This window comes from Pezoporus occidentalis, unplaced genomic scaffold (genome assembly GCF_034315485.1).
Source record: "Pezoporus occidentalis ecotype Australia unplaced genomic scaffold, CSIRO_AGI_Poc_V1 ctg196, whole genome shotgun sequence".
Taxonomy (NCBI): domain Eukaryota; kingdom Metazoa; phylum Chordata; class Aves; order Psittaciformes; family Psittacidae; genus Pezoporus; species Pezoporus occidentalis.
In genome coordinates, this window is record NW_026913811.1 from 2,405,883 (window position 1) to 2,432,199 (window position 26,317).

The 26,317-nt window shown below is 37.0% G+C and overlaps 1 protein-coding gene across 2 annotated transcripts in view; it reads left to right on the top strand.

Annotated features, from left to right (window-relative positions):
- The window catches only part of ADAMTS19 (ADAM metallopeptidase with thrombospondin type 1 motif 19), a 152,787-nt gene that overhangs the window by 27,414 nt on the left and 99,056 nt on the right, over window positions 1–26,317 (top strand). For both annotated transcript variants that reach the window (XM_062617455.1, XM_062617456.1), the window contains exons 3-6: window positions 4,487–4,652; window positions 12,229–12,401; window positions 13,314–13,397; window positions 14,967–15,124. In XM_062617455.1, coding sequence (XP_062473439.1) covers window positions 4,487–4,652; window positions 12,229–12,401; window positions 13,314–13,397; window positions 14,967–15,124 — 581 coding nt within the window. The remainder of the gene's footprint in view (window positions 1–4,486; window positions 4,653–12,228; window positions 12,402–13,313; window positions 13,398–14,966; window positions 15,125–26,317) is intronic.

The following is a 26,317-nucleotide window of genomic DNA, read 5'->3' on the forward strand; positions in this document are numbered from 1 at the left end:
GAAAGAAAAGGTAAAATGCTGTCCAGCAGTGTGAGGAGTGAGGAAATAAAATGAGAATAACATCCCTGCAGACACCAAGGCCAGAGGAAGAGTTGGTGCCCAGGCACTGGAGCGTATATCCTCACTGCAGGTTCCCCAGGGGTCCTCCCTATGGAGAGCCCCAGGCCAGAACAAGGAGGACCCTGCAGGCCATGGAAAGCCTACTCTGGAGTCAATTTATCCTGAAGGACTGCAGCCCATGGAAAGGAAGAAGTGGAAAGTGTGAGGAAGCAGCAGAAAAACTGTTGTGTGCTGACTCTGTCCCCCATTCCCCACCCACTCTGTGCTGCCCGGGGTGCAGGGCAAAGGTGTTGTTTTCATTTGGTTTTGTTTCTCACTATCCAAATATATTTTAATTGGTAAGAAATTAATTTTCTGCAAGTGAAGTTTTATTTGCCCATGATGGCAGTAACTGTCTGTCCCTATCTCCCTGTCCCTATCTCAATCCATGAGGTTTTCTTTTTAATCCTATTTTCTCTGCCTGCCCTATTGGGGAATAGGAATAGGAGAGCGGCAGGGTGCATGCTGGCCAAGGTCAACCCACCACAATAGTGAATTGTTTAGTAAATGAATTATTTTGCTTTGACATGTCAAGACACAGAATTAGAAACTACTGCATGAATGACTAATGAGAAATCGTAGACCACTGAGACTCATCCTTTGGAGCTGGCAAACTGTTTAAAAAAAGTAAAAAAAGCTTTAATATTCTGACATTTCTTAGAAGTCTGTGTATATAATCTGCATTTATTACTGCTTTTCAGTGAATACCTGTGATGAAAACCACATACTGGCAAAATGCTATTTTATTAGGCTATTACATGCCACTGTCTTGTGGCATGTAAGATCTCCTTTTTGACACAGTATTATCTGTGCCCCATATTTTCATAGGAAAACATACGCATTTTTCTTCCATTCCCTTGATGCCTCATTTGTATAAATACTGCAAGAAATAGTATTACGTTAAAAATCTGCATTGTTTTAACTTTGAATGGTAACAAGCTGCCACTCTGAATTGGTATGCAAGGAAAAGTATATAAGAGTTGAAAGAAACCTTTGCCAATCTCGACATTTCCTGGCTTATACCCAGTATCTGGTAAATATATGCATAGGTGGTCTTCACAAATTTGGTTCACTTTTATGTTTGTATAGCTTCTCATGGTAATATAACTTTATTAGAAACAGTAGACTTCAGGTTGTAGAATACATGACAGAATGTCAAATATATATGCTCCAAATAGGAAAAAAGAAATTGCTGTCCTTTTAGGTATGAAATACTGGGCAGAAAAGATTAACATGAGCATTCTAACATAGATGTTAGAAATGAGGTGGCATAACAGTTTATCCTATGATGTCTTCTATCAGATGCAATTGCCCAGAATATTGAAATATTTGTCATTCTTCATCTTTCATCTATGATATTTCTAATTGGATGTAAGCAAAAAGGTCCAGCTTTTGTATTTCAGAATTCTGATATGCTTTCTTTTCGTGATTATTGGCATATTTCAGGTGTGAACAATTTTTATTTTAGACAAGACAAAGGTTAATTTTCATTCAGGCCTGGCATTTCCACATGGCTTTTGTTTAAGAAAGTGAGTATGTTATGGAAAGCTTTCCTTTGTTAGGGAAAGTGTCTGTTCTTAGTCCTATGTAATGCTTTATCATGATCATTTGATGAAGTCTGCCTTGTACCTAAGTACTGCATAAAATAAATAAAGTGCAAAACAAATATCCAGTCATCCTGACTTAGGGGATCTGAGGAATTTTTTGTCAAATGAGGTTGTCCTGGGCTTTGAACTGTGCTGAGACGTATGCTTGCAACATTTAAGTTTTGTTTTATTTCAGGTAAGAAACTGAAAATGCAAGGATACATGAATGCAGGGGGGGAAATGGTTTATTGTGTTACCTCTGCATGAGATCTGTCCATCATCCTGGTAGCTTTTGCAATTGCAGCTGTGAGCAGTGTTAGTTTTTCAGATGAAACTACTGGGAGATGGATCAGTTCTTCAGACCACACAGTTCTAACCCAGATGCATTTTTTTTTTTTTTTTTTAAATTTTGATTTGCATTTTCATGACATGGAGGTTTTGCCATTTGAACTTTCTGAAGCCTGTGTTTTTCCCTTGCATCTAATATCTGAAAACGTGTTGAAACTGTGGTGGTTTTAATGCATGGCTTTGTCTTTCTCTGCTTTCTGTGTTTAGTTTTATGGTAGAAGATCTTCACTTCTAATGATTATGAAAAAATAAGGGCATGGTTGACAAGAATACAGCTTCATCTTCCCTTTTCTACCACAAAATTGTCCAAGGGATTGAGAAATAGTCACTTTTTTTTTTTCAAAGTAGCCCAAATGATTGTAGAGTTTATTTAATTGCCTAGATTTGCTTTAAAGTTAACTGCTTGAATATATATTACTATGTTCAGTTTTATTCAGTAGACTTTTTATCTGTTCAATTCTTCTGAGTCAAGAGACTGGCAATAATTTTCAGAGCTCCCTACCACTGGATTAACCTTCAGTTTGTACCAGGAGATGAAAGAAAACAGGGTGTCAGCGGTCTGAGCACAGCTTCTCTGTGTATCTAGTTGTCAATCTGAAGAACAGCATCTTAAAGCCCTGGTTTCGTTTTGCAGCAAAGAGAATGAAAGCAAAAGAAAGATGACAACTGTGCAATGATTTATCTTTGTTCAAGTGGACTAAGATCTTGTTTTTTCTAGGTGGACAGGGGGAAACTGCAGCACCTGCAGCAGGTGGTGGACAGCTATTCATGTTCTATATCCAGAGTTTATCAGCATCTTTCAGCCAAATAATGATTCAAATTAAAAATCTGAGTGAATTCAGTGCTATACGTAAAACTTGAGTGAAGAATTCTTTATGCATTTTATTAGTGTTTGAGAGCTATGTTTTACACTAAAATTTCATTCATCATCACTTAGTTTATACTAGAAAAGTTAATTGTTATTTAAAAGTAACAGTATTCAAGATACAGAAGTGGTATCTGGTAGGTTTATGGAAAGTACTTAGCAATTCAAAGTAGCTAATATTCTAAATGTATAATATTTAAAGTTTATGGTGAAGATAAACTGGCCTAAAAAGTAAGTGCAAGAAGGAAACAGAATAGCCAGAAAAACCCAAATACACTTATGTTTCTGTACAATATTAAGAGTGGCCGTTGAACCTGTTCAGTGTTCTATAGCTAGTGTAGCTGATTGATTGAAAAAATCAATTCATGTATTTACATTTATATAAATGTGCTTGTGCGGAGAGATAGTTTTGTTTTTTTTTTTATTTTAAAGTTATGCTGTCTTATGTGTGAAAGAGACTGTATTTTGTACCAGCTATAGAACTTAATACAATTTTCTTGCTTTGATCAGAATTTAATTTTGGTGATTTATTGATATATCAGGTGGGATAGGCAATGTGATAATGGCATCTACATAATGCCGGAAGAAACAAAATTCTTTTTTATTTCTCTCCATTCATACTATATTATAACATGTAGAAGAGCTCTTTGCTTCTCGTAGCCACATGTACAACGTTGTTTGCTTTTCATAGCAAAAGCGTTTAACAGGTTTTTAAGTTTAGGGAATGAGAAAATTAGCCATCAGTCTTGCTGATGAATTTTCTAGGAGTTAAAAAAAAAACAACCTACAAGACCTTGCTGTCCTTAGCTTTACTCTTGATAGGAACTACTGTCTGTTGGCAGCTTAACGATTTGAGCTGAGTTAGATTTTTATGGTATTTATATGAATATGTTTCATAGTTGTTTTTTTAACTTTGGCCACACTTTTCTAATATTGGATATACATCTGGTGTGTTAGCTTTTTATGTATTTTTGTATGTATAAATATGTTGGGATCGGGGAGAAGCTATCCAACTAGATGGCTGTATTAGGATGCTTTTCTGTTTTAGCTGCTGGCAAGCCAGGAGGGATTGCTGTCTTTTTTTTAATTCCTTTTTTTTTTTTTTTTTTTAATTGAAGAAGTGTAAAGGGAGTGTCAAAAGGTGTCTTTTCGAGCTTCGTATTTGTTCAGGATGTATTCATATGCCCTAGATTATTCCTGTTATTTCATTAAATATAGTTATCTAAAAATATGACACTACACTGAGTAATAAACCTAATGTATAAACTTCTCTATACATGCTGTACATATTTAAATGACCCCATGGGTCCCCCAGAGCAAACTTTTAACATTCCATATCTTTTACTGTGCGTCTGCTATGGGCATGTAGCCACCCACCCACCCAAATTAGTTGAAATAAATGAAATTTATTCCGGTTCACTTCAGTAGAACAGCTTGTAAAATATAAAGGTAGTCACCTTGCTGGTTAAGGTTACTAAAACAAAGGGTTTTCTTAAATAGAGTTTTGTGGGTATTTTTCTACTGCAAGACTGTGCACAATTTCATAACTTCTTTAATTCTTATGTGTTCCTTTTGTTTTCCTTTGCAGATGGGATTTATACAGATTAATGAGGACTTCATATTTATTGAGCCACTGAATCGCACTTTGGCTGTGACAGGTCATGCACACAGGGTGTACAGGCGAAAAAGATCTGTAGAGGAGAAACTGACTGAAAAGCCAGCTTCTCAGAATCAGTACTGTGGTGTTGTTACAGGTAATATACAAATCTTGCTGAAAAATCTAATGTAGCAGACGTATTTTTAAGATATGTAGAGAGTAGTTGAAAACACCCCCAGCAAAAGCATATCTGATTATTCATGTACCCGTAACTTATGATGGGCTTTGAGGTGACATGCTGTTTCACTCATCGGAAGAGAGTGTATATATATTCATATATATTTCAAAAATATATATAAATAGGTATTCATATATATGAATATATATTTATATATATTTTTGAAAGTAAAGGGTGACTATATATTCATATATATGTATATTTGAAAGTAGAACTCTTCAGGTCTTTTTTTGCTTTGACTTAATAATTACAACCTATTTCTTGTCCTTCTGTGTTTTCCTAGTTACTTAATTACTTACTATGTGCAGTGATTTTATTTGCTTTTCCATTTTAAGCGGTTGCATAGTTTTGGTTAGTAGTAAGTCTTGAACTCCCAAATGGGTCTGACACTGATATGAAATGATTTTTGTGTTCTTGCTCTGATTGACACTTACATTAGGATCGTTTCATACAGATGTATCTTCCTCAATGGCAGGTAGAAGAAGTTGTTGAAGTAGAAGGATTTCAACAAAATTTTTGTACATAAGGATGTCTTCATAGTTTTCAGTGGAGAGGGGAAAAATGGCTTGTGAAAGATGACATTCTGTTATTTCTGCTTCACTGGCAGCTGCTCTTCTTCAAAGGATAGAAGACATCTAAATCTTTTGAACTCAGCATGAGCTGAGGGTGTTTTAATGTTGTTGTGAGAAATTATTTTTTGTCCCAGGAAATAAAGCATAATGAATGTATATTTATAGGCATTTTTACCATGTCTCCTTAACACAGTAAAAGTGAGATACTGACGAAGTGGAAATAGCAAAGCTGTTTTCTACTTTGCTAGTAGAAATAGCGCAGCTAGCCTGATTGGGCTAGGGAGCTGGAGCATGTGACATTTGGGGTGAGGCAGAAGGAACTGGGTTATTCAAACTGATAAAGAACGGCAAAGGAAGGATGCAGGTGCAGTCTTCTGGTACCTAAGGGGCTTCAGAGAGAAGATGAAGCCATGCTTTCCTTAGAGATATGGTAAGACAGAATGAAAGAAAGTTGTAAGTTATATTCAAGGAAATTTCAGTTGGGCATAAGGAAAAAATAATCTCAGCAAGCACATTTTGCACTGGAGAAGCTGTAAAGTCAGCCTCCTCAGACTTTAGAAAATGTAGATGGAAATAGCTCTTAAGAGAGTTGATCTTACTTTGATGCTTGCCCTGACTAGAGCATGAGGTTGGCCTAGCTGACCACCAGACATCCCATCTAAGATAAACTTTTCTGTGGCTGTGTGGTTCTTCCTGAACATTTCTACTGCTCTGTCCATTTTATGTGGTTACAGAAAAATGTGTCAATTTTTTTTTCCATTATTGCTTTTATAATTAGGCATCCATCCATGGGTTGAAATCAAAGATGAAGCAGCAAAGCAAGGCTCTTTGTTTAGTTATAAAGATGAACTAAGTAAATGGCGTGTAACTTTGTCCAGCAGGCTGTATATTTCTCTTCTAGGTATTGTGTTTCATTACCACATCTTATCTAAAAGAAAAGTTTTCTTTATTAGCAAAAGTTGTTCACATAAACAGTACTGGTTATTCTTCCCCATTAGTAATAAGTAAGTTAGAGATACATGCCCACGCGTTTGGGAGTGAGAAGAGAAAATAAGAAGTATGCATGATGTTTGCACTGAGAAAGGGGAGAGAGGCATCTGATAAATAGCAACAATAGTATGAAATATGATAATGAGTAAAAATGCAGACTCTTCTCAAGGACATTATTTTTCCGTCGTGTTCATTGCCAGTCATCCTTTCACTTTCTCTTATGCTCTAAAATGGGAAAGCTATCTTACTCTTATGCTCAAGGCTCTGATTTGGTGCAAATAGTCTGTCAACAGAGATTCAAATATTTGCTTGAAATAGGTTTCATTATCTCTATTACAACCCTGAAAATTTGAAATAACACAAGCTGTGCATAACTGATTAGCATCTGCTGGCATAACCATGTTGCCAGGGGGGTTAATTGGCAATTTCTAACTGATGCTGTTGCTGTAGTAAGACCAGTCCCTCACCCTGCTGCTACAGGTTATTTTACTAAGAGGAGCTGCAGTAAGTTACATACGTAAAAAGTCTGTGTAGGAACATTTGCTGGTATGACATGCAGTTAAGTAAATATCACCTAAATATTCACAGTACAGGCACAACCTTAAAGCAACAAAAATAAACCTTTCAGAAATATTTCAAGTCAAATCCTAAATTAAGTAGCTCAGTGAAGCAACAATAAAACATGCGATTATATCGGCTCTGATGCTCTCAGGTAATGCACTTTGATAGTTGTAGCTGTATGACACAGAGGAACTATTTGTCTTGGCAGTAGGGCACGTTCTTACCAGTATGGACCTATCTTACAAGAGGATCTCTTGCTTCTATGGTACTCATGTCAGAATAGGTTCTCTGAGACAGGTTTTTAGGCTGCTGGTTTAGGGCCAGATTGATCTGAAAGACTGGCTACCTATCAAGCAGTTGTGTATTGCCAGTGACGAAATGTAATTATTAGAAGGGATGAATATCAGTGCTGGAGGTGTTGAAGGATCTCTGCTGGAAATAATAGCTTTTCATGAGATCTAGAAAAGGCAATCAAAAAAGGTATTGTTGTCTGTTACTGTTGTGGGCTGGATTGAAAGATGTTACACAGCCAAACATGTTTCCAGAGAATTAAGAACTTGTTTTTGTGAATGGGGTGGAGCTTTCTTATTAATTAGGGGTAGAAGAGAATCATACCAACAGAAGCAAATGCTTTTCAGATTTGTATGACTGTGCTTGTATATCCTTTTGTTGAATGTGTGAGTTATTTACATACGCAAGCCAGATGAACATATACAGATCTCACGCTTCACACCCTTCTTTAGCACATGGTCTTTGAAACCTTTAAAAGCAACCAGTTCACAAGTGTGTTATAGAGAAAATGTGAGAGAAGCAGTTGTAATTAGAGCAAAGGGCCGCATTGGAAAGCCAGGCTCTTTTCCTTCTACCTAATCTGAAGCACTTGCTCAAGGGTGAAGTTCTTTGTACAGTAAACCTAACTAATTGTAAAAGAATGGGGCACACACTGGGGGCAGGGAGAAATCTTCTCATATGGTCATTCCTTTTCACAAAGGCTAGCGAGCAAGAGCTGTTATCCAGGGTACAGTAGGTTTGAGTTTTGAATCACTTTTGTATCTGGGACACTGGAAGCCTCCTGTTTTACTTCTCAGTTCTGGCAATAAATGGTATACTGTTCTGAGTCATGAGTACATTGTGCTGCTTTTCTTAGAGTGATGCTGGTTTTCAGGAAAAAGCCTGCTAGTTTCACCTGATCAAAAGCAAAAGTTTGACTTTATGGAATGTAAACTGGGCAGTCAGCTGGGAGAGCTGTGTTGGCTCTTGCTCGACAGCCTGTTTCCATGTGATAATAATGAAATAAAATGCATAAACAATATTGGTCATAGGTCTGCATCTATGAGATTTCACTGGATGGAGACTGGTGCTATTTGAGGTATTGGTTCCCATTCCTTGGGCAAGAAAGAAGTTACCACTCTGCTTTAAGACATTCAAATACCTATCCAAACTATAGTGAACGTATAGCTTGTGGCTTCCTGAGCTCCTGAATATTCCTTACCTAGCCAGAATACTGCAATTTCTGTTTGGCTAGGGTACCCATTTTCGTTTTTTCTGAGAGAAGAAAGCCTGGAGAGTAATGGTGGTCACTCTGTTGTGTGAGCCTCCTGTGGACCTATTCAGGAAATGCTTTTGTGCCTAAGGACTTAAGTGTCCAGGAGTCCTGTAGTCAGAGCTCGTTCTGTGTTGTCTTGGATACTTTATGCAACCTGTGGTTATAGTAGCTGGATTTTCAGCTGTTTTAGTTTCAAGGGAGAGGAGGGGAGAGGGAGAGGAATTTTTATTGTTTTGTTAACACTTCTTGTTTTTTTCTCTTTTTTACCAATTGCCTACTGAATGTCAAATGCACTTGCTGCAGTATTTCTAGCCTTCTTGCTGGAGTACTGGGGTATTTATAGCTTTCTTTTCAATCAACTGTGTTACAGTAAGAAATTAATATGGAATCTCCATATTTTCTATAGTTGCACAAAACATGGAAGTCTTACTGCATAGAGCCCTCCTGTAACATTTATTGCTTTTATTTTGCCAGTGTAATTGCAGTTTTTAGACAAATTTATGTTTTTTTATTCTCAAGAGGCAGGGTTGGGTTCTTTTTTTTTCCAGTTAATCTGACTTGTTAGCACATGCTTTATTGATGTTGGTAGGATTTTTTGCAGGAGGTATTACCTCTTACATACTGTACCTTCAGTAATGAGCAATTTGTTGTAATGTTTACTTATGAGTATGTAAAAAACCAAGTGTTTTTGTTAAAGCCTATTTTGCATGTTATCTGGCAGTAATCGTGGCAGTTTTTTGATTAGTGCTGAACCAAAATTACTAATTCCATTAATTAAGGCTCATAGAGATGAGCTAAAATTTTCAGATAAATGAGATCTCACATGATGGGGATTTCTGCCAGCAATTTGGAAAGGGTTGGCTGGCCAAGAACAGATTGTCCTTTGGTTTGTTAACCCAGCAGATATCTGATGCAAATGATGGGCACTGCCCCTTGCAGCCATGTTGTCTGTAGAGCTGTGCAGTCTTCTTATCCACTACAATCCCAAAAGACAGAGGTTTCAACAGTTTATGGGACTGCTGTGATCTTAGTGTTTAGCACAGTGGTGTATTTTATTGTGGGCTGCTTATTCTCAATTATGAATAAAAATGCAGCACTAGCTAAAACTTTCGGAGGGGTGTGTTAGCAGAATTCTCTGAACAGCCATGCTAATATTAAAGTTTTCACCCATTAGCTGCTACTTTTTACAAATAAGTGAACAATTATCAAACTGTATTGCTGGAAACTGCACTGGAATCAATTGCTGCTCGCAGAAGGAAGGCAGATTGACCAGATGGCTCATGAGAAATCTTTTTTAACACAAATGAGTTTACAGTTTGAACTTATATCTGTAGGCTACTCTTGGAACATTAGATGCTTCTATGGTAAGTCATAGTTGTGTAGCTTATAGGGTGTGTTTTTTTGGCACAAATCCTGACACTGAAGTTGTTTTAAAAATCATCCTCAAAAGTGTGACAACAATACATGTAATGTTTTATATACTAGGTTGTAGATCCACAGCTAGCAAACACAAACAAAGCTACAGGCTAGCTGCTGTACATTTAAGGCTAAGCAAGTATCTGAAGGATCAAAATGAGAAAGGTTAAAATTAATTTTAGGTAGCTTATGAATTTCTAAGTTGTTTCTAATTCTATGCAATCAAGCAGCAATTGTTTATTTCTGGAGAATATATGCTTTTTTGTCTTTTAGAAAATTTGTTTGCTTAGCAGTGTTAGCATGTCTTACGTTATCACCAGTTGTACAGGAATTGGTAAGCCCTTCTAAAGTATAACAGGCTGAACTCAACCACTTACATATGTAATCTTCAAGAAATGACTGAAGAAGATAAATGAGGTTTTTTTTTTAATTTATTTATATTAAATCTATATTAGGCATAATTTAATGTAAATATATTAAATTATGGATATTTTTTCCACTGGTATCTTATATTTTAGAAGTAATTCGTGAGTTCAGTGTCTTTAAGGTACATTTTTAGCACTTTCCTGAAGAGTAACTTATTTTTTGGAGAGTAGTCATGTGTTATAAAATGAGCTGCAGGAACTTTCCTATTAGAGATGAGACTGATTAATTACAAAAGATTTCCTCAAAATTTCTGAATATTTGATTGTTTCCAGAGCATGTGTTTATAATTGTCATCTCAAGCATCACATTTTGTTGTAAATAGAGAGCCCAATATTCCATTGTGGAAGCTGGAAAAAATTTCACTCCATCTCAGTGTCTTCAGTGAGATCAGTCCCAGAAGTTTTATATCCTCTCAAGGGCATCTAACAGAATTTAGTTATTACAACAGGGAGTTTCATTTTATATTTTGTTTTAAATTAAATTATTTTAAATATCATTGCTAACTGCTGTATGCATATCTGACCACTTTCTGGCTTTACTGCTTCTGTATATATTTTTTTTTTCTTTTTCCGTATGTACTGTAGCAGCAATGGGGCTTTTGTTGTGTTTTTTGATGGGAAAGTTAAAATTAACATGAACGGTAACCTCTAGGTTACCATAAATGTAATGTATTTTCAATATGGACCTTTCTTTGAGAAGCCTGTTTTCAGGGTTTTGTTTTGGTGTTTTACTTTAGCTGCTTATAATGACAGCAGCACTGACTTTGAAGTCACTTTTTTGTTTCCAACAAACCTGTACCCTACGTACATTTCTCTGTCATTCATCTAAAATATTCTTTCCTCTTTCCAAATCACTAAAATGTCTTTTCTTCGTATTGAATTTGTGGCAGATCTATATTTGTTGCTTTTTATGCTGACACAGTTACATCAAGATGTTTTCTCTGTAATTTATGTACATGTGTCGTGGTTTAAACCCAGTCAGGCAACTCATTCACTCACTCCCCCCCTTCTTTCCCTCCCCCTACTCCCGGAGGGACAGAGGGGAGAATCGAAAAGAATGCAAATCCAATGGGTTGAGATAAGACCAGTTTAGTAACTAAGGTATAACACAAATCACTACTGCTACCACCAATAATAATAATGATAAAGGAAATAACAAGGGAAGAGAATACAACACCTCACCACCAGCCAACCGGTAACTCGCCCCCCCCCCAGCCTGACCAAGCACCGACCCATACCTCCTCCAACCCTGCAGACACCCAGCCCTTCCAGCTAACTCCCAGTTACATCCTGGGCATGACGTGCTGTGGTATGGAATACCTCTTTGGTCAGTTTGGGTCAGGTGTCCTGTCTCTGCCTCCTCCCGGCTTCCCCTCCTCCCTGGCAGAGCATGAGGCTCACAAAGTCCTTGGCCAAACCAAAACATCCTTGTTATCAGCTCTGTTCCCAGGCCAAAAGTCAAAACACAGCACTGCACCAGCTACCAAGAAGGAGAAAAATGACTGCTACTGCTGAACCCCGGACAACATGGGCAGATACCAGTTCTGCATTCTCAGTGAGACTATTTTTCTGTCAACTCTAACATGGTTTTACAAACCAAACTAGGCAGAATGTATGCTTTTATAAAAGTGTTAGGTGAAAGGATGCAATGAATCTGAGTTTATTTGAGCAGCTGGATAAGACTCCTGATTTCTTGGTGTGAGCTATAATTTATATGTAGTACATGCCTTCAGTCTGAGCTTCAGAATTGCCGTGCTAAATAAGTATGTATTAGAGTAATATAATAGCTGTTAACTATATTATAATTAATCTAGTTAATTATATATTAGCGTAATATATAATTAACAAATAAATAATATAGAGTAATAAATGATAGCTATTGCATTGCACATAATCAGTTATACCATAATCACAGATAGCAAATCCTAGGTGTACTATATGGGTGGTTTGAAGGATGAGTTTTTCAAGGTTTTTTTATGTTACAGATAAAAGAAAATCCAAGAATCAAAAAGTATCAGAAAATGGAAGAGGAAAACGATACTCTTACAAGTTACCTCAGGAGTACAATATAGAAACCATTGTGGTGGCAGATCCAGCTATGGTTTCGTATCATGGAACAGATGCTGCCAGAAGATTTATTCTAACCATCTTAAACATGGTAGGAAATTTAAAATCGATTTTGGTGCTTTGCCAGCCACACATGCATGATTTAATTGCTCCTTTTAATTATCCTGACTCAGCACCTGTAAGGGACATTCAGTACATGACCATTATCAAACTGTAAAGACTTACTCTGTATGTTTTGCAGCATAGAACCATGGTGCTGCAGACTTACATCTTTGGTCTTACAACTTCAGGGTAGCCAGAAAGTGAGAGCTGAACAACATGATTTTTTGTTAGAAGCTCATTATGTTGTTGGGAAGGTTGGGGCATTGGGTGGTTTCTGATGATCTGTGCTTGTTATGAAGATACATTGTTGAGAAATTATTGAGATTGTTGTTGAGAAAGTTTGTGTGATCATTAGTGGCTGAAAATAACAAGGGGTAATGCACTCGCACAATTATATCCCCTCCCATTTGTGTCTGGAGCTGTAGTGTGCTCATTTGGTGCATAAAACAGTGAAAATTAGCATCTGCATTGTACAAGGAAAGATTCTTCTAAGGACAGAGCATAAACAGTACAATAAATACAGACTTTAACTATTCTGAATGGTAGTTATTGCCATGTCCTGGCTCAGACCATTCGGGACACAATCCTGGATTTAACTGAATAGAAATTTTCATGTGAATAGTGTTATATGCATGTGTAAATATTTTGCGATACAGCCTACAATTCATAAAGTGGTCATGGCCATTGAGGGGAAAAGGTTTATTTTGTGCTCCCAGAATGAATGCTGCCTAAACTGTTTTCCCTTCAAAAGACTAACACAATACATTAGCTTAACATTCTGCTCAAATTATGGAGAATTAAAGCAGTTGCAGTAAAATACCAGGTTCTGTTGTTTTTAGTCTACAGTGTGTTGTGTGCAATACAAGCACAACATATTTTTATTTACTGTTTTTTATCTTAGGTTTTTAACCTTTTCCAGCACAAGAGTCTTGGACTACAAGTAAATCTTCGGGTGACTAAGCTTGTCCTCCTTCATGAGACTCCGGTAAGTATATATTACCTTTCTCTTAGCCTGTAGAGGGTAATGCTAATTACTTTGTTGCATCACAAAGGCTTTCAGTAGTGAGTGACTGGTGGTTGACAAATTTTCTCAGCTTTTGAGCATTATTGTGCTGGTTTCAGCTGGAAAAGAGGATTTTCTTGCTAGTAACTGGTACAGTGCTGTGTTTTGCCTTTAGTATGAGAACAATGCTGATAACATACCAGTGTTTTAGTTGCTTCTCAGTAGCACTTACTCTGATCAAGGACTTTTCAGTCTCTTATGCTGTGCCAGTGAGGAGGGACACAAGAAACTGGGAGAGGGCAGAGACAGGACACCTGACCCAAACTAGCCAAAGGGGTATTCCATACCACAGCACCTCATGCCCAGTATATAAACTGGGGGGAGTTACCTGGAAGGCCCAGATCATTGCATAGAGATGGGATGGGTATTGGTCAGTGGATGGTGAGCAGTTGTATTGTGCAGCAATTGTGTCTGGGTTTGTTTTTTTTTCTTAACTCTTTAACTGTTGTTTTTAACTCTGTTTAACTCTTTGTTGTTAAACAGTATTTTTGTTATTTCCATTATTATTGGTAGTATTATTACTTATTTTAATTATTAAACTGTTCTTATCTTAACCTATGGGGTTTACCCTTTTTTTTCTAATTATTCTCCCAATTCCATGAGGGCTGGGGGGGAGTGGGCAAGCAGCTGCATGGTACTTAGTTGCCAGCTGGGGTTAAACTATGACAACTATTAGTTATTTACACTGCTGGGCAGCCCCAATAAAGATTAAGCTTCTCCTAATTAATGTGCTGCACATATTGATATTTTTCTGTGATTGCAGTTGCAAGTCAGTCAAGCAAATTTTCTGTGTGGAAATCAGCTAGTTCTTAATAAAGTCTGGTTATGCCCTGCTTTTTAGTGTATCTCTCTTAAACCTAGTGAACAGTAGGAGGAGAACTAGTCAGCCAACCCCTAGACAAACAGTATTGCACCTTTCAGGCATCGTATCAAATCCTGTTCTTCATTCTGAAGAAAGACAAGTCAGCTGATACCTGATTGTGACTTTGTTAACCTATGGTTTGTACATCATATTTCAGGACAACGTCAACTTGATGTCTTGTTTCTTTTCTACAAAATATTATATTCCTTTAGTACTTTAGTTAGTTCATAAGAAAAATAAATTCTCTTATCCATTTTTCTAATTTTAAAATATTTTACTTTTCCAGTGAATAAGAAAGTATTTCTTTATTCAGTATCCTCTCAGCAGGTGGAGAAGTCTGATTTCCTGTTCAGATTCTGGACCTTCACATCATTAATATTTCTTCACTATGGGTAGTAAAAATCAGCAAATACTGAGATGAGAGTTCAGTGAACAGATCCACTGTATGCCACTCAGTGCACTGTCTTCGCTTTTATCTTTAACGTGAGAAAACTGTGGTCTCTTCTGCTGAAATTCAAATCGTTCTGCTGAATGCCATGCCACAAAAAGAGGAATGTTTTTGATAGTCAAAAAGTGTTCTTAGTTCTATTTACAGAATCTTAATAAAGTTAATTGTTTTTTATTTCCAGGCAGATATGTATATTGGACATCATGGGGAAAAAATGCTGGAAAGCTTTTGCAAATGGCAACATGAAGAATTTGGCAAGAAGAATGATGTGCACTTAGAAATGTCAACAAGCTGGGGAGAAGACATGTCTTCAGTTGATGCAGCCATACTGATCACAAGGTAAAATACTGAAAGATGAGCACTGAAAAATAAGCAGTGACCTAATACATACATACATAAAAGAAACTAATAGATTACCAATAGAATTAAGATGAGGAAGAATACAACTTAAATCTTCTTTGCAGAGCTCCAAGATTATGGTAAAGTCGTTGTAAAGACTGTTCAAAAAGCAGTAGTTCCAAGCTGGTAAATATCTGAAATGACAAACAGGTCACTCTTGTTTCTTCTTTGGCTATATAGCTAAGGCCGTAGGTTTGATGCCTCTTTCCATGTGCCTTCATTTACCAGTGGCAGCACACACAGACCTGTAGATACTTTCATTCAGAACACAAAGTCATATTCAGATCATTCAGAGCTGGACTGGCATGACATTACACGCATTATTGAGTTTTGCTTCCTTCTAATGGATCTAGAACTGGTATGTTTCATTGTGTACTAATGGTGTATCATGTACACAGTATGTACTCTGCAGCCGTAGGGATGTGATCCCAGATCTGCTGTTTCTTGTAACTCTGAATTATCAGGCATTTAACAGATTTAGAAGGAAATATATCTCCAGCTCACCTCTTCCCTCCCTAGCAGATGCTGTCATGGTTTAGGCTGTAAGTGGTGCACAGGGGGATGCATCTTGATGTTTAGGCAGCATACCCCCCATTATCCAAAGAAAAGGACAGAACGATAAGCCTAGGGTTGGGCTTAGTGATATTTTTTGAGGCTGACCTTGGACTGGAAGACTTTCAGAGTCCCCTTCCAAAGAAAATTCCTGTGATTGGATATATTGGAATACAATTGTTCTGTCCAGTGATTCCCTAAATTTCCATTTTGGAGAGCCTGTCACATAGTAGAAAGAAATAAAGAAGTCCAAAATGTCTGGTGACAGTTTTGTTGCTACTTTTGCTGTTTAATCCCATGTCTTTTGTTAGAAAAATGCACACCCATCCCTTCTTACTCTGTGCCATCCTCTTCTGTTTGTTGTCTTTGTTTTATGGATTGCTGGGGCTTTGAGGGGGCTGATTAGTTTTTGTGAAACATCTGTATGTTAGCTAAGCAGTAGTCCTTCACACAGGCTGCTCTGAACTACTGTGGAAGACATAAGTAATGTTCTCTGTAACAGATTTCCATTAGGTCATCAGAAAACATACTTGGGATGACAGACTGGAAAAAAAATTTTCAGATTAAGGCTTCTAACTGATTTTAATAGCAGTGAGTGTGTTGGTAGGTGAAGAGTCTAGATGAAGAAGGAAAGATGTGAGTGAGCAAGGGCCAAGGCATAAAGGGTGAATGAGTACAATACCTGGCATTGAGTTGATAAGCATAGCTAATAGTACCAAATTGTACTTTGTGACTGTTGAAGAGTAATTGAGCAATTGCATACTGCTTGGTTACTAGAAATGTGAGACTGTTGAGTGACTTCTTTCCTATGTCTGGCTCTCCTATTCGGGACACCGGAGGCAGTCGGAAACAGCAGCAGCTTGACGGAGTATTGGGTGCTTCAAGCCTGCGTCTGCCAGGAGAGTAAGTCTAGGGCTGCATTTTTTAGACGGAAGGTGTATCTTAAAAATAGTAATGTATTATGTAACACATTTTTTCTCTCATTTTTTCATCTTCACCTTAACTAGCCTTTATGGGAAGGTGCAGAAAAATTCTGAACTGATGCGAGTGAGGTGTTTGTTAAGCAGTTGGGAGACAGTGGTCTGGAGATGTCTTTAGCAGCCAGTCCATTTGAACACAGGCATTTTTGAATTTCACAAAGCATTTCTAAATGGTAAAAAAGCTTTAGAAAGCATATGTTAAGACACGCTTTTCTGGTGTGCTTTGTAATAATGATGTTCTGATTTCACAGAATCATAGAATGGTTAGGATTGGAAAGAACCTTAAAGATCATTTGATTCCAACCCGCCTGCTATGGTCAGGGACACCTTGACTAGATCAGGTTGTCCAAAGTTGCGTCCAGCCTGGCTTTCAACACTACCAGGGGTGGGGCAGCCACAGCTTCTCTGGGTAACCTGTTCCAGTGCTTCACCACTCTCACAGTAAATAATTTCTTCCTAATATCTGATCTAAATCTGCCCTCTTTCAATTTAAAGACATTCACTTATTCTTTCACTATATGTCTTTGTACAAAGTCCCTCTCCAGCTTTCTTATAGGCCCTCCTTTAGTACTGCAAGGCTGCTATCATGTCTCCAGATTTCTTGTAGGGCCCCTTTAGGTATTGGAAGATCGTTACAAGGTCTCCCCTAAGCCTTCTATTCTCAGGCTGAACAAGGCCAACTCTCTCAGCCTGTCTTCATAGGAGAGGTGCTCCAGTCCTCTGATCATGGGCCTCCTGTGGACTTGCTCCAGAGCTGCCTGCAATTTTTTACCTGTCAGTTTCAATACATTTTTTTGGAGTAGATCTCTGATCAGTGTTAAGGAAATTGAAGTAGAGAGCAGGGAAGTGATTGGTTGGATGTCAGATAGCGAGGCAGTGGTGGAGCCAGAAATTAGAGGTCTGTTGACATTTTTACTTTTTCAGTGGTATTACTCTCCAAACTGTACTGCCTCCCATCTCAGAGCTGCTTTAGCTGTTAATAAATCATACCAGTGCAGTTTGCTGACTCTGGGAATGTTTTGCTAATCCAGGCTCCCTCTGCACATCATCAGGTTTATGGTATAGCTGACCCCATGTGTGGCTCCACTTATGTGTTTTGTTAATTCAGAGCCTCATTCTGTTTTGCAAACACAGAGCAAGCTTCCTTGTCAGAACTTTCAAACAGCTTTGGACAGCAGACCTGCTTTACTGAGAGAAATAATTTTGTTTAGACGGATGAACACCAACTGCTTGTTATTGCTCAAGTAAAAATGTAAAGTTTTGATTATCTAACACATTCTGTGGCAAGCCTCCTAAACCTTACCCATACCTCCATTTTTGTCTCGCACTATAACAGAACAGCAAGAGTGCTTTGAAAAAGCTTTCCTGTGCTTTCACATGCCAGTTGTGTGTAGTAACCAGAAGAGTTAGAAATGAAGGAGTGAGTGTTCCACAGTGATAATTTGTAATGCTTAACTACAGAGCAAAATATGTTTGTAACAGACTGTTACTTAACAAAGAGTTGTCATAACCTGGTCATGAGAAAGGTACTTTTCAAGACTTACTCTTGCATTTGTTATATAAAGCAGAAGGCAAAACCATCTTTTCCCCACGACCTTCTTTGCTGTCCAGATAGTCTCTAATGAACCTGCTACCAATTTGTTTGTTTCACTTTACTGAGTTCCTATTTCAGCCTGTGAAGTTTTGTTTGCTTTCCTTTTAAATTGGCTTGTTCCGATGCAGTAATGTCCTGTTTAAAATATGGTGCCATAAGGAAGGAAGGAAGACAGAAAGAAAAAGTTTGGATGATGTATTTAGAAAAGATCCCTAGGAAGGTTAGTGTTGGGTTAAAAGGTAAGACAGTTTAGCAGAAAATAAACCCCTTGTGTTCCATCTGGTCCTCAGATATTAGAGGGGCTGGGTGCAGCTAGGTTAAGATTCTGAGTGATGCCCAATTTTCCACTAACACTCCGGTAGTGTTCAATATATTGAACAATCATGATTCCAGATGAAGTAATAATGCACTTCACGTTCAGTCTAATAATGCTCATGAACTCGTGTGGCCCCACTGAAGGATTTGGTCACGTTTAATGGGAAAACGATTATGATTAGCTACTTAAACAGTGCAGTTTATTGAAGCAACAGATACAAGTTCTTATGGATTGCTGGTGATAAATACACTGTCTACAAAAGCACATGCAAATAATAGGTTATACAAGCGTGTGATAAAGTTATTAATAACACAGCCTGGCTTTAAAATGTAAAAGTGAAAAGTAACTCTTTATATAGATTCCTAATTTTCCCGGGGAAACACTTGGTACAGTGCAAGTCTTACCCAAAGACATCCCTATGAGGGGGAAGAAAGGTCGAGCCCATCGACCGGTCCCAGGAGTCAAGGGTAATCTGCTGATTGAATCTTCCTAGACTCGGCCACAATGATGTCTTCCCTAATATTCCCCCTTCCTTGGCCCATTTTATACTATTTTTCACCTTCAAGGTGGAGCTTGAGTGACTCTAGTCATGCATACCTTTATTATTATTGGTGTAAAATTCTCTCTCTTAGCTTTTAAAGGTGTATACTGTAAAGAATTCAAAGAGCATGCTCAAAGAGGGGTGGTCTCACTTTGGAGGTGGGTAGCATTGGAGATGGAGGTGTGGTTTTTGTATTAAAATGCATTATAATGAAGCAAAGTTTGCACAAAGGGCAACACTTTGTCAAAAGATGACAGGCTCTTGGCTCAGGGTAGCAATTATGCAGCTTACTGGTTTTTAGTACCACCTAGTTCCCATCTCTGCTGGTGTTATGACAGAGCGCGGCTGCAGAGTCTCCACTCCACTCCACCCTCTGTCAATGTTACCATGGGAACTGCTGTGGAGTGAATTTCTGGTATACCACATGTAGCCTGAAAGTCCATTTTTCCATTATGTGTGAACAATGTTATATTTTTAATATAAGTTTAATTTCTAATTACTCCACAGCTAGGTATAAAGATAATGTGAGAATTAAGACGTAAATGTTTTAAGGACTCCTGTTAGAACTATCATAAATAAGCATTATTACTTTAGAGATATATATATCAGGAAGTACTTTTCTCTGAGGAAAAAATATACCATGATTCATCAACATCCTCCTTGTCTTTTAAGTTACAAAGTGTGAGGGCACAGAGATAAGCCTTGCATTTGATGGCCACTGAGATGGTATTACTAGTTGCTATCTGCATAGACTGTCAAACCTGAATCAGATTACTGAAAGTAAGCAGGAAAAGGCCCATGGCATCCATAGTTGCTCTATGATGATGCTTAAGTTCTTATATTGCTCTTGCTGCAAACAAGGTAATGAAACCTTTGAAGTGTAACACCTTCCCCCCCCCCCCAAAAAAAAAAACCCTAATACAAGAATGAGGCAGAATCTACCTTCACTTAAAAATTATGTATTGTGCTGTTTTTCCAGTGTGTAGGTCAATGTGTGTCACAATGGTTTTTAGACAAATGTGTAAATAAGAAAATAATTTTTAAAAAATCAAGTTCTGTATTCTTCTCAGAATTGCCATTTTCACATGTGCTTGTGTTAGAAAGGAGACCTCTGATTTTCCTAGCATCAGATATGAAATGATATTCCATGTTCACAGTGTACATCTGCTGTTCATTCTTATTGATCTGCAGTATCTGAAATTTCTTTGTTCTGGGTGATATTTAATTGAAATAGTGCTGCAAGGCATTTTCACTGTAAGAAACTGCTTCAAATAGATAAAAGTATAAACAACACTTAGATTTGCTAAATATTGTTTCTTTTCCAGTCGTTCAAACCCTCCAGAACTCTCCCCAAAGTTTGGACAAGAATTTCTTAAGCTTTGCTATTATGCATGCCTTCCAATGCACAGAAGTAGAACAGTTCTTTTTCTGGCTTTTCCTGGTACTACCTTTCTGATTATTAAGTTTTAAACCAAACCAAACCAAAGATACGTCCTTAAGAAAATCAGAGGTAGAGGACTGTGAATGACCCCTGCATAGAAACTTAACATTACAGAGCCCAAAAAGGCTGCAGTCTTTGGCAGTCCAAAATTGTTGAAATGTAATGGGATAGAGATTGAGTTATTAAGCTGCTACTGCTGTCCTTGAACTTTTAATGAAGTTCAGCTCTTGCAAGTGCATGATGAGAGAGAAAGTTTTTCTTTATTTTGTTTTCAGAGTTATATTTTTCTCATCACTGTAATTTCAGTACTGCCCACTGTGTAGTTTTGCAAAGCTTTACGATGTTTACTGCTTGGGGATTTTTTCACATCAGCTGCAAACATTAAGGGAGTTTATGAGAATCTTAAATGCCCTTAATATTAGTTATTTACTGAGAGGATTGTAGATACATCAGGAAGCATGGAAATGTGAAAAGAGCATACTTTAGAATGAACAGTGTCTTTTTTAAAAACCTCACAATCTCCTATGTTTATCACTTTAATCTTAAAACATGTATTTTTATCTTGTGTATCTTAAAAGTTGCATTAATTTTAAATCATCGCATGCTGTTTGTTTTAGTTGTGTTTTTTTTTTCTTCTTCTCTAAGTTCAGGTTGTCTGAAGTGGTAGTGCTTGTAATAATACACGTGAGAAAAATCTGCAAGAATTTACCTGTTTCTGTCAGTTTTATGTTTTGAACATAAGTATTCGTAAGTATTTATGTTTTGAACAGAAGTATTCAGGCTACTTATGTTCTGTTCATTTGTACAGACAACATTACAGAACACATTTTTTTTTTTTCTATGAACAAGGGTTTTTTTATTCTAGTTAGCATCCCATGAATAAGTTTATGGACAACAGTGCGGTTGGCAAATTCTGTTTAAAATATGAATTCCTAGTAGTTAGAAAATAGTTTAATCCTAGTGACTGTTAATAATTCCACCAGTTCTCATCTGAGATATTGCTGAAGGATACAACTTGGAAAAATTATAAATCACTATCACCGTGTCTTTTGCTGTCAGTTTTGTTTTATTTGCGGTTGGTTGGTTGGTTGGATTTTTTTCCTGCATATAGTCTTTGCTTTTCATTTAAAATGCAGCATGATTTAGTTTTAGGTGGTCCTGTGAGGAACAGGGAATTGGACTCCATGAACCTTATGGGTCCCTTCCAACTTGAAATATTCTATGGTTCTGTGATGACACAGACCTGAACTGAATTTTGACTCTCTGATTTAGTGCAAGTCCCTAACATTAAATTCAATTGGTTATTTTTACTTTTTTTTTTTCTGAATAACAAACCTAGACAGTCTCAAGACAAAGATTTCAAAGAAAGGAAGATTAACTGTGTCCTGAAGTATACCATGGCCACCGTTATGTACTTTCAGAATGGACAGTTGTGTCCTATGTCTAATTTTTGTTACATCAGCTTTCAGCCATGGATCTCTTTGTACCCTCAGCTGCTGTTAGAAAGCTCCTCCCTGTTTAAATACTTGTAGATTCTGCTCAAATCACAACTCATCTTTCTCTTAGATTAATTTAGAGAGGTTTCTAAGCCTGTTTCTCCATGTGTAATCATTCTTTTAGCTCTTTCCAAACCTTTTCCTGTTAGCCAGATTGTTTTTTTGAAGCGTAAGTGTAAAAATTGGACACAGTATTGTGTGAACCGTTGTACTGGTGCCATGTCTGATATTTTCCTGCATCTTTATCCAAGGATACTGTTCACTCCTACTGCCTGATTTCATATGTTCTTTTCTGTTTTATTGTTATTCTCATGGTGGTGTTGTATCTGGAGAAGTTTGGGGGCCCAGTTTTGGGTACATTAAAATAAAAGTTACTCAGCTGACTCATCTTTTAATTTTATTTGTCTTCATTTCTATTTGTAGTCTACCAGAAATAATTTAATTTTTGAACTTTACCAATAGTGCTCTCTTAACTGTCTTTCAGGTCATTGATTAATGCTAATGCTGCCTAGATTTTGTTGGACTCCAGTCAAAAACACCTTCCTTGGCTTTCTAACATTTCTGTATCTGTTTTGAGATGTTAGCTATAAATTCAATTCAGTTATTTGTTCATTTATCACACTTCTGATACTTATCACACACCTGTTATTTTTTAGTTTGGCTAATATTTATATTATTGTTTTTTGTCACAGTTTTATTTTAAAAAGCCTAAGTGATATGTTAAGTGTTTAAAATATTTGAATATAGTATTTCATGATTTGCTAAAATGCACTGCCCTGTGCATACTGATGCATTTGAATTTACACTCAAAATACTAAACAGTTTCTGAAATAGATGTTATGGTAGTAATATTGTGCATTTGTTTAAATTCCCAACTGAACAGTAAATATGTAATTTTTTTTTAGCCAAATAACTCCAAAATTGATTTTTATTTATTTTTTAAGTGCATTTAGTAGTGACTATACTGTGCTTTGTTTATATGTGGGAATCATTTCAAAATGACCTTTTACATGAAGAGCCGAGAACATCTGCTGTTGTCATTATTCACTTAGCATGGTGCAAACAAAGGCATTTGCAATGTGATGATGAAGTTATTTACACAAGGACTATTAGTTGCAACCATTCTTTAAAAAAAAAAACATGGTTTGAGAAAACTTGTTGCTTGCTAAATAAGCCTCAAATATATCTTAAAAAATTGTAAGTGCTAGAATCAATGACAACAGCAGGAGTTAGACTGCAGCTTCAAGCCTACACTACTACTTTTATTGCAGAATCATAGAATACTTAGGGTTGGAGAGGACCTTAAGATCATTTAGTTCCAACCCTCCAGCCAAGGGAAGGGACACCCCCCACTAAACCATGTCACCCAAGCCTCTGTCCAGCCTGGCCTTGAACACTGCCAGGGATGGAGCATTCACAGCTTCCCTGGGCAACCCATTCCAGTGCCTCACCACCCTCACAGGAAAGAGCTTCCTTCTTATACCCAATCTAAACTTCCCCTGTTACAGTTTTAACCTGTTACCCCTTGTCCTATCACTGCAGTCCCTAATGAATAATCCCTCCCCAGCATCCCTATAGGCCCCCTTCAGATACTGGAAGGCTGCTATGAGGTCTCCACGCAGCCTTCTCTTCTCCAGGCTGAACAGCCACACCTTTCAAAGTTGTAAAGATCAGAGAAATTAAGAAATTGAAAGTAGGGTGAAAGCCATAATGAAGATTTGGCAGACTGGTATAATTTGTTATCAGAATTATCTTCTATTTCTTCTTTCCTCCAATCTACTGTATGAAAACAAAATTAATTGGACAATAAAACCAATAAATAAAAAAACTTTGACTAGTATGCCAAAAACAAGTGTTAAATTTATATAAAATTACAAATTAATGCAAAAGCCTTGGTTCTTCTTTAGTCTTCTTCTGCTCTTTTTGATGTCTTCTGTTGTATATCCCATCTACACTTCAGAATTTATTTTAACAAAGAGAATGTAAAGAGTTACTTTATATATAGAAATTGAATAGTTAATCTTTGTTTACTGTGAAGGCCCTACATAATGCTATATTATTTGATTAAAAATGTGCTAATGAAATACAATTTTCTGAAACAATGAATTAGTCGTTCTTGCTTCTAGTTCTTTTCTAGGCTTAGTCAGCTTGTTCAAGCTTGGAAATCAGTCCCGATATCTCATAAAAGTTCCTCTTTTCTCTCACTTGAATAAGGACCACTTTTCCCTTCCGTATGCATTTAGAATAATGAGCAATGTTTGCTGGATATTGGTTAGAAAGGGGGACTTTAGTATTCTTTAAGCAGTTTCTTGCTGTCAGTGTTAGACTCAGTTACTAACTTGCACCATGAATTCTTCTATTTACATTAATGGTAATGCTCATATCTTTGCTGTATTTTGCTAAGAGAGGGAGGAAAAGAACAAAGACTCTCAGTGGCTTTCCTGAGGTCTTTGTGATGTGCTTTATTGCTCTATTTTATATCTCCTCTTACTTGGAAGGCTCCATATCCTGTCTTTTGTGTAGTTTCAGTATGCCCGTTCCATATATATGTATATATATAAAAAAACATTTCATATGTGTATACATATGTATATGTTATATATACACACAAGAGCATTGTTATGATGGAATATTCAAGTTACCATGTGGGAATTAGAGAGTGGTTTCTGTGAGAGTCATTGGCAGATCTAGCTAGAGCTGTAAATCTGTACTAAGGAACCTAGTCTCAAATGTATGTAATGCATTCATATTCTTGGAAGTTAAAGGAGGTATTACATTATTTCAATGTAAATCAGGAACTAAGAATGTTTTATTGTACATTCCTCTTGCCAAATCATAGCAGTACTGTTTCCCCCAAGCCCCATAATGAAACTCTGGATGCATAGCATGGCCATAGTCACAGTCAGCCAAGAAAGAAAAACAAAACAAAATCAACTCAGTAATGTATGAGAACAAAGCTGTTACATAAGCAGAAACCTCATGGGTATAGGCAATTTTTAAATGTCAGATGGTATTCTTTTACATTTGCCTTTTTTTTTTTGTTTTACATCAGTTAATATTTATGGTAGTTGTATGAGTGTGTGTGGAAGACAGTCTCTGTCTTTAGATTGCCTTTACGCATGTTCTCTTGCTTCACCACAAGTCCCATATTTCTAATGGTTTTGTCGTATTGCTTAACAAGACAATAAGTCCCTTGTGTCACATAGCACAAAACAAAGAATTGTGTTACAACCCAGTGCATTAATGCAATTTTTGTAGGTTTGAAAAAAATAGAAAAACTTCCTTCTGTATCTGATTATAGTTTCTTGTTCACCACCTTTGGTTCTATTTCCAGGGCTCTTCTAAGAGGATTCCCAGAGTTTATCAGTTTATTCACAAAATTTGTTTCTAGTGCTGTTGGTTTGCTTTTCTACTCTGTAATTATCTGGCAGTAGTTACTCAAGATCAAAAGCTATATATCCCCATGTCTCTGGCTATGTGGCCTTTAACAAGTGTCAGAAATTTGCCAGCCTCTAAAGGTTGCTTTGGGGTCTACATTACTCTGTGGGACTAGTCTGTGGGAAACAAACAAGCCAAATCACAAAAAGCTGTTGGAGTAGTTACATTTATAAAAATTATAAGTATCACTAGTCCACTCTCCCATCTCAAGCACCAAACCATTCCTGCATTTAAGTTCCTGGAAAATGAGTGGTTCTATATGTGTGTATGTTTATCATTATCAATCTTTGTGTATGTATCTATGTATCTCTGTAGACAGAATATAAAAATGAACTCTATCTGGCCCATATGGTCTCTTTCTAAAAATAGAGATCACTGCTCTTTGGTACAGTTAGAAACCAGAAACTTCTTGAGTACATGTTGGAATGAAATTCAAGTAACTAGTTAGTATTTTGCTTAGATGCTATATGTGGTATGGAGGGTTGCTGTTTGTTCCCTATTGGTTCCCTCGTCCCCTCCCAAGTTTTTGCATACCTCAGCAGCCCTATTTTTACTTAAATTAAAAAAGAAAAAAAAAAAAAAGCATGAGTTATAAACACTCCAGTAAAAAGCAGCTTTTCCTTTGCTCTTTTGGTAACTTTATTACGTGTCTCTGAGAACAGGTAAAATAGGTGTTAAATTAAAATGAATCCCAAGGAGATGTTGTTTAACACAGAGGTTAAGTATTAATTCCACTTCATGCAACTGAGCAGTCTTATTTATAGAGCTGTGGCTG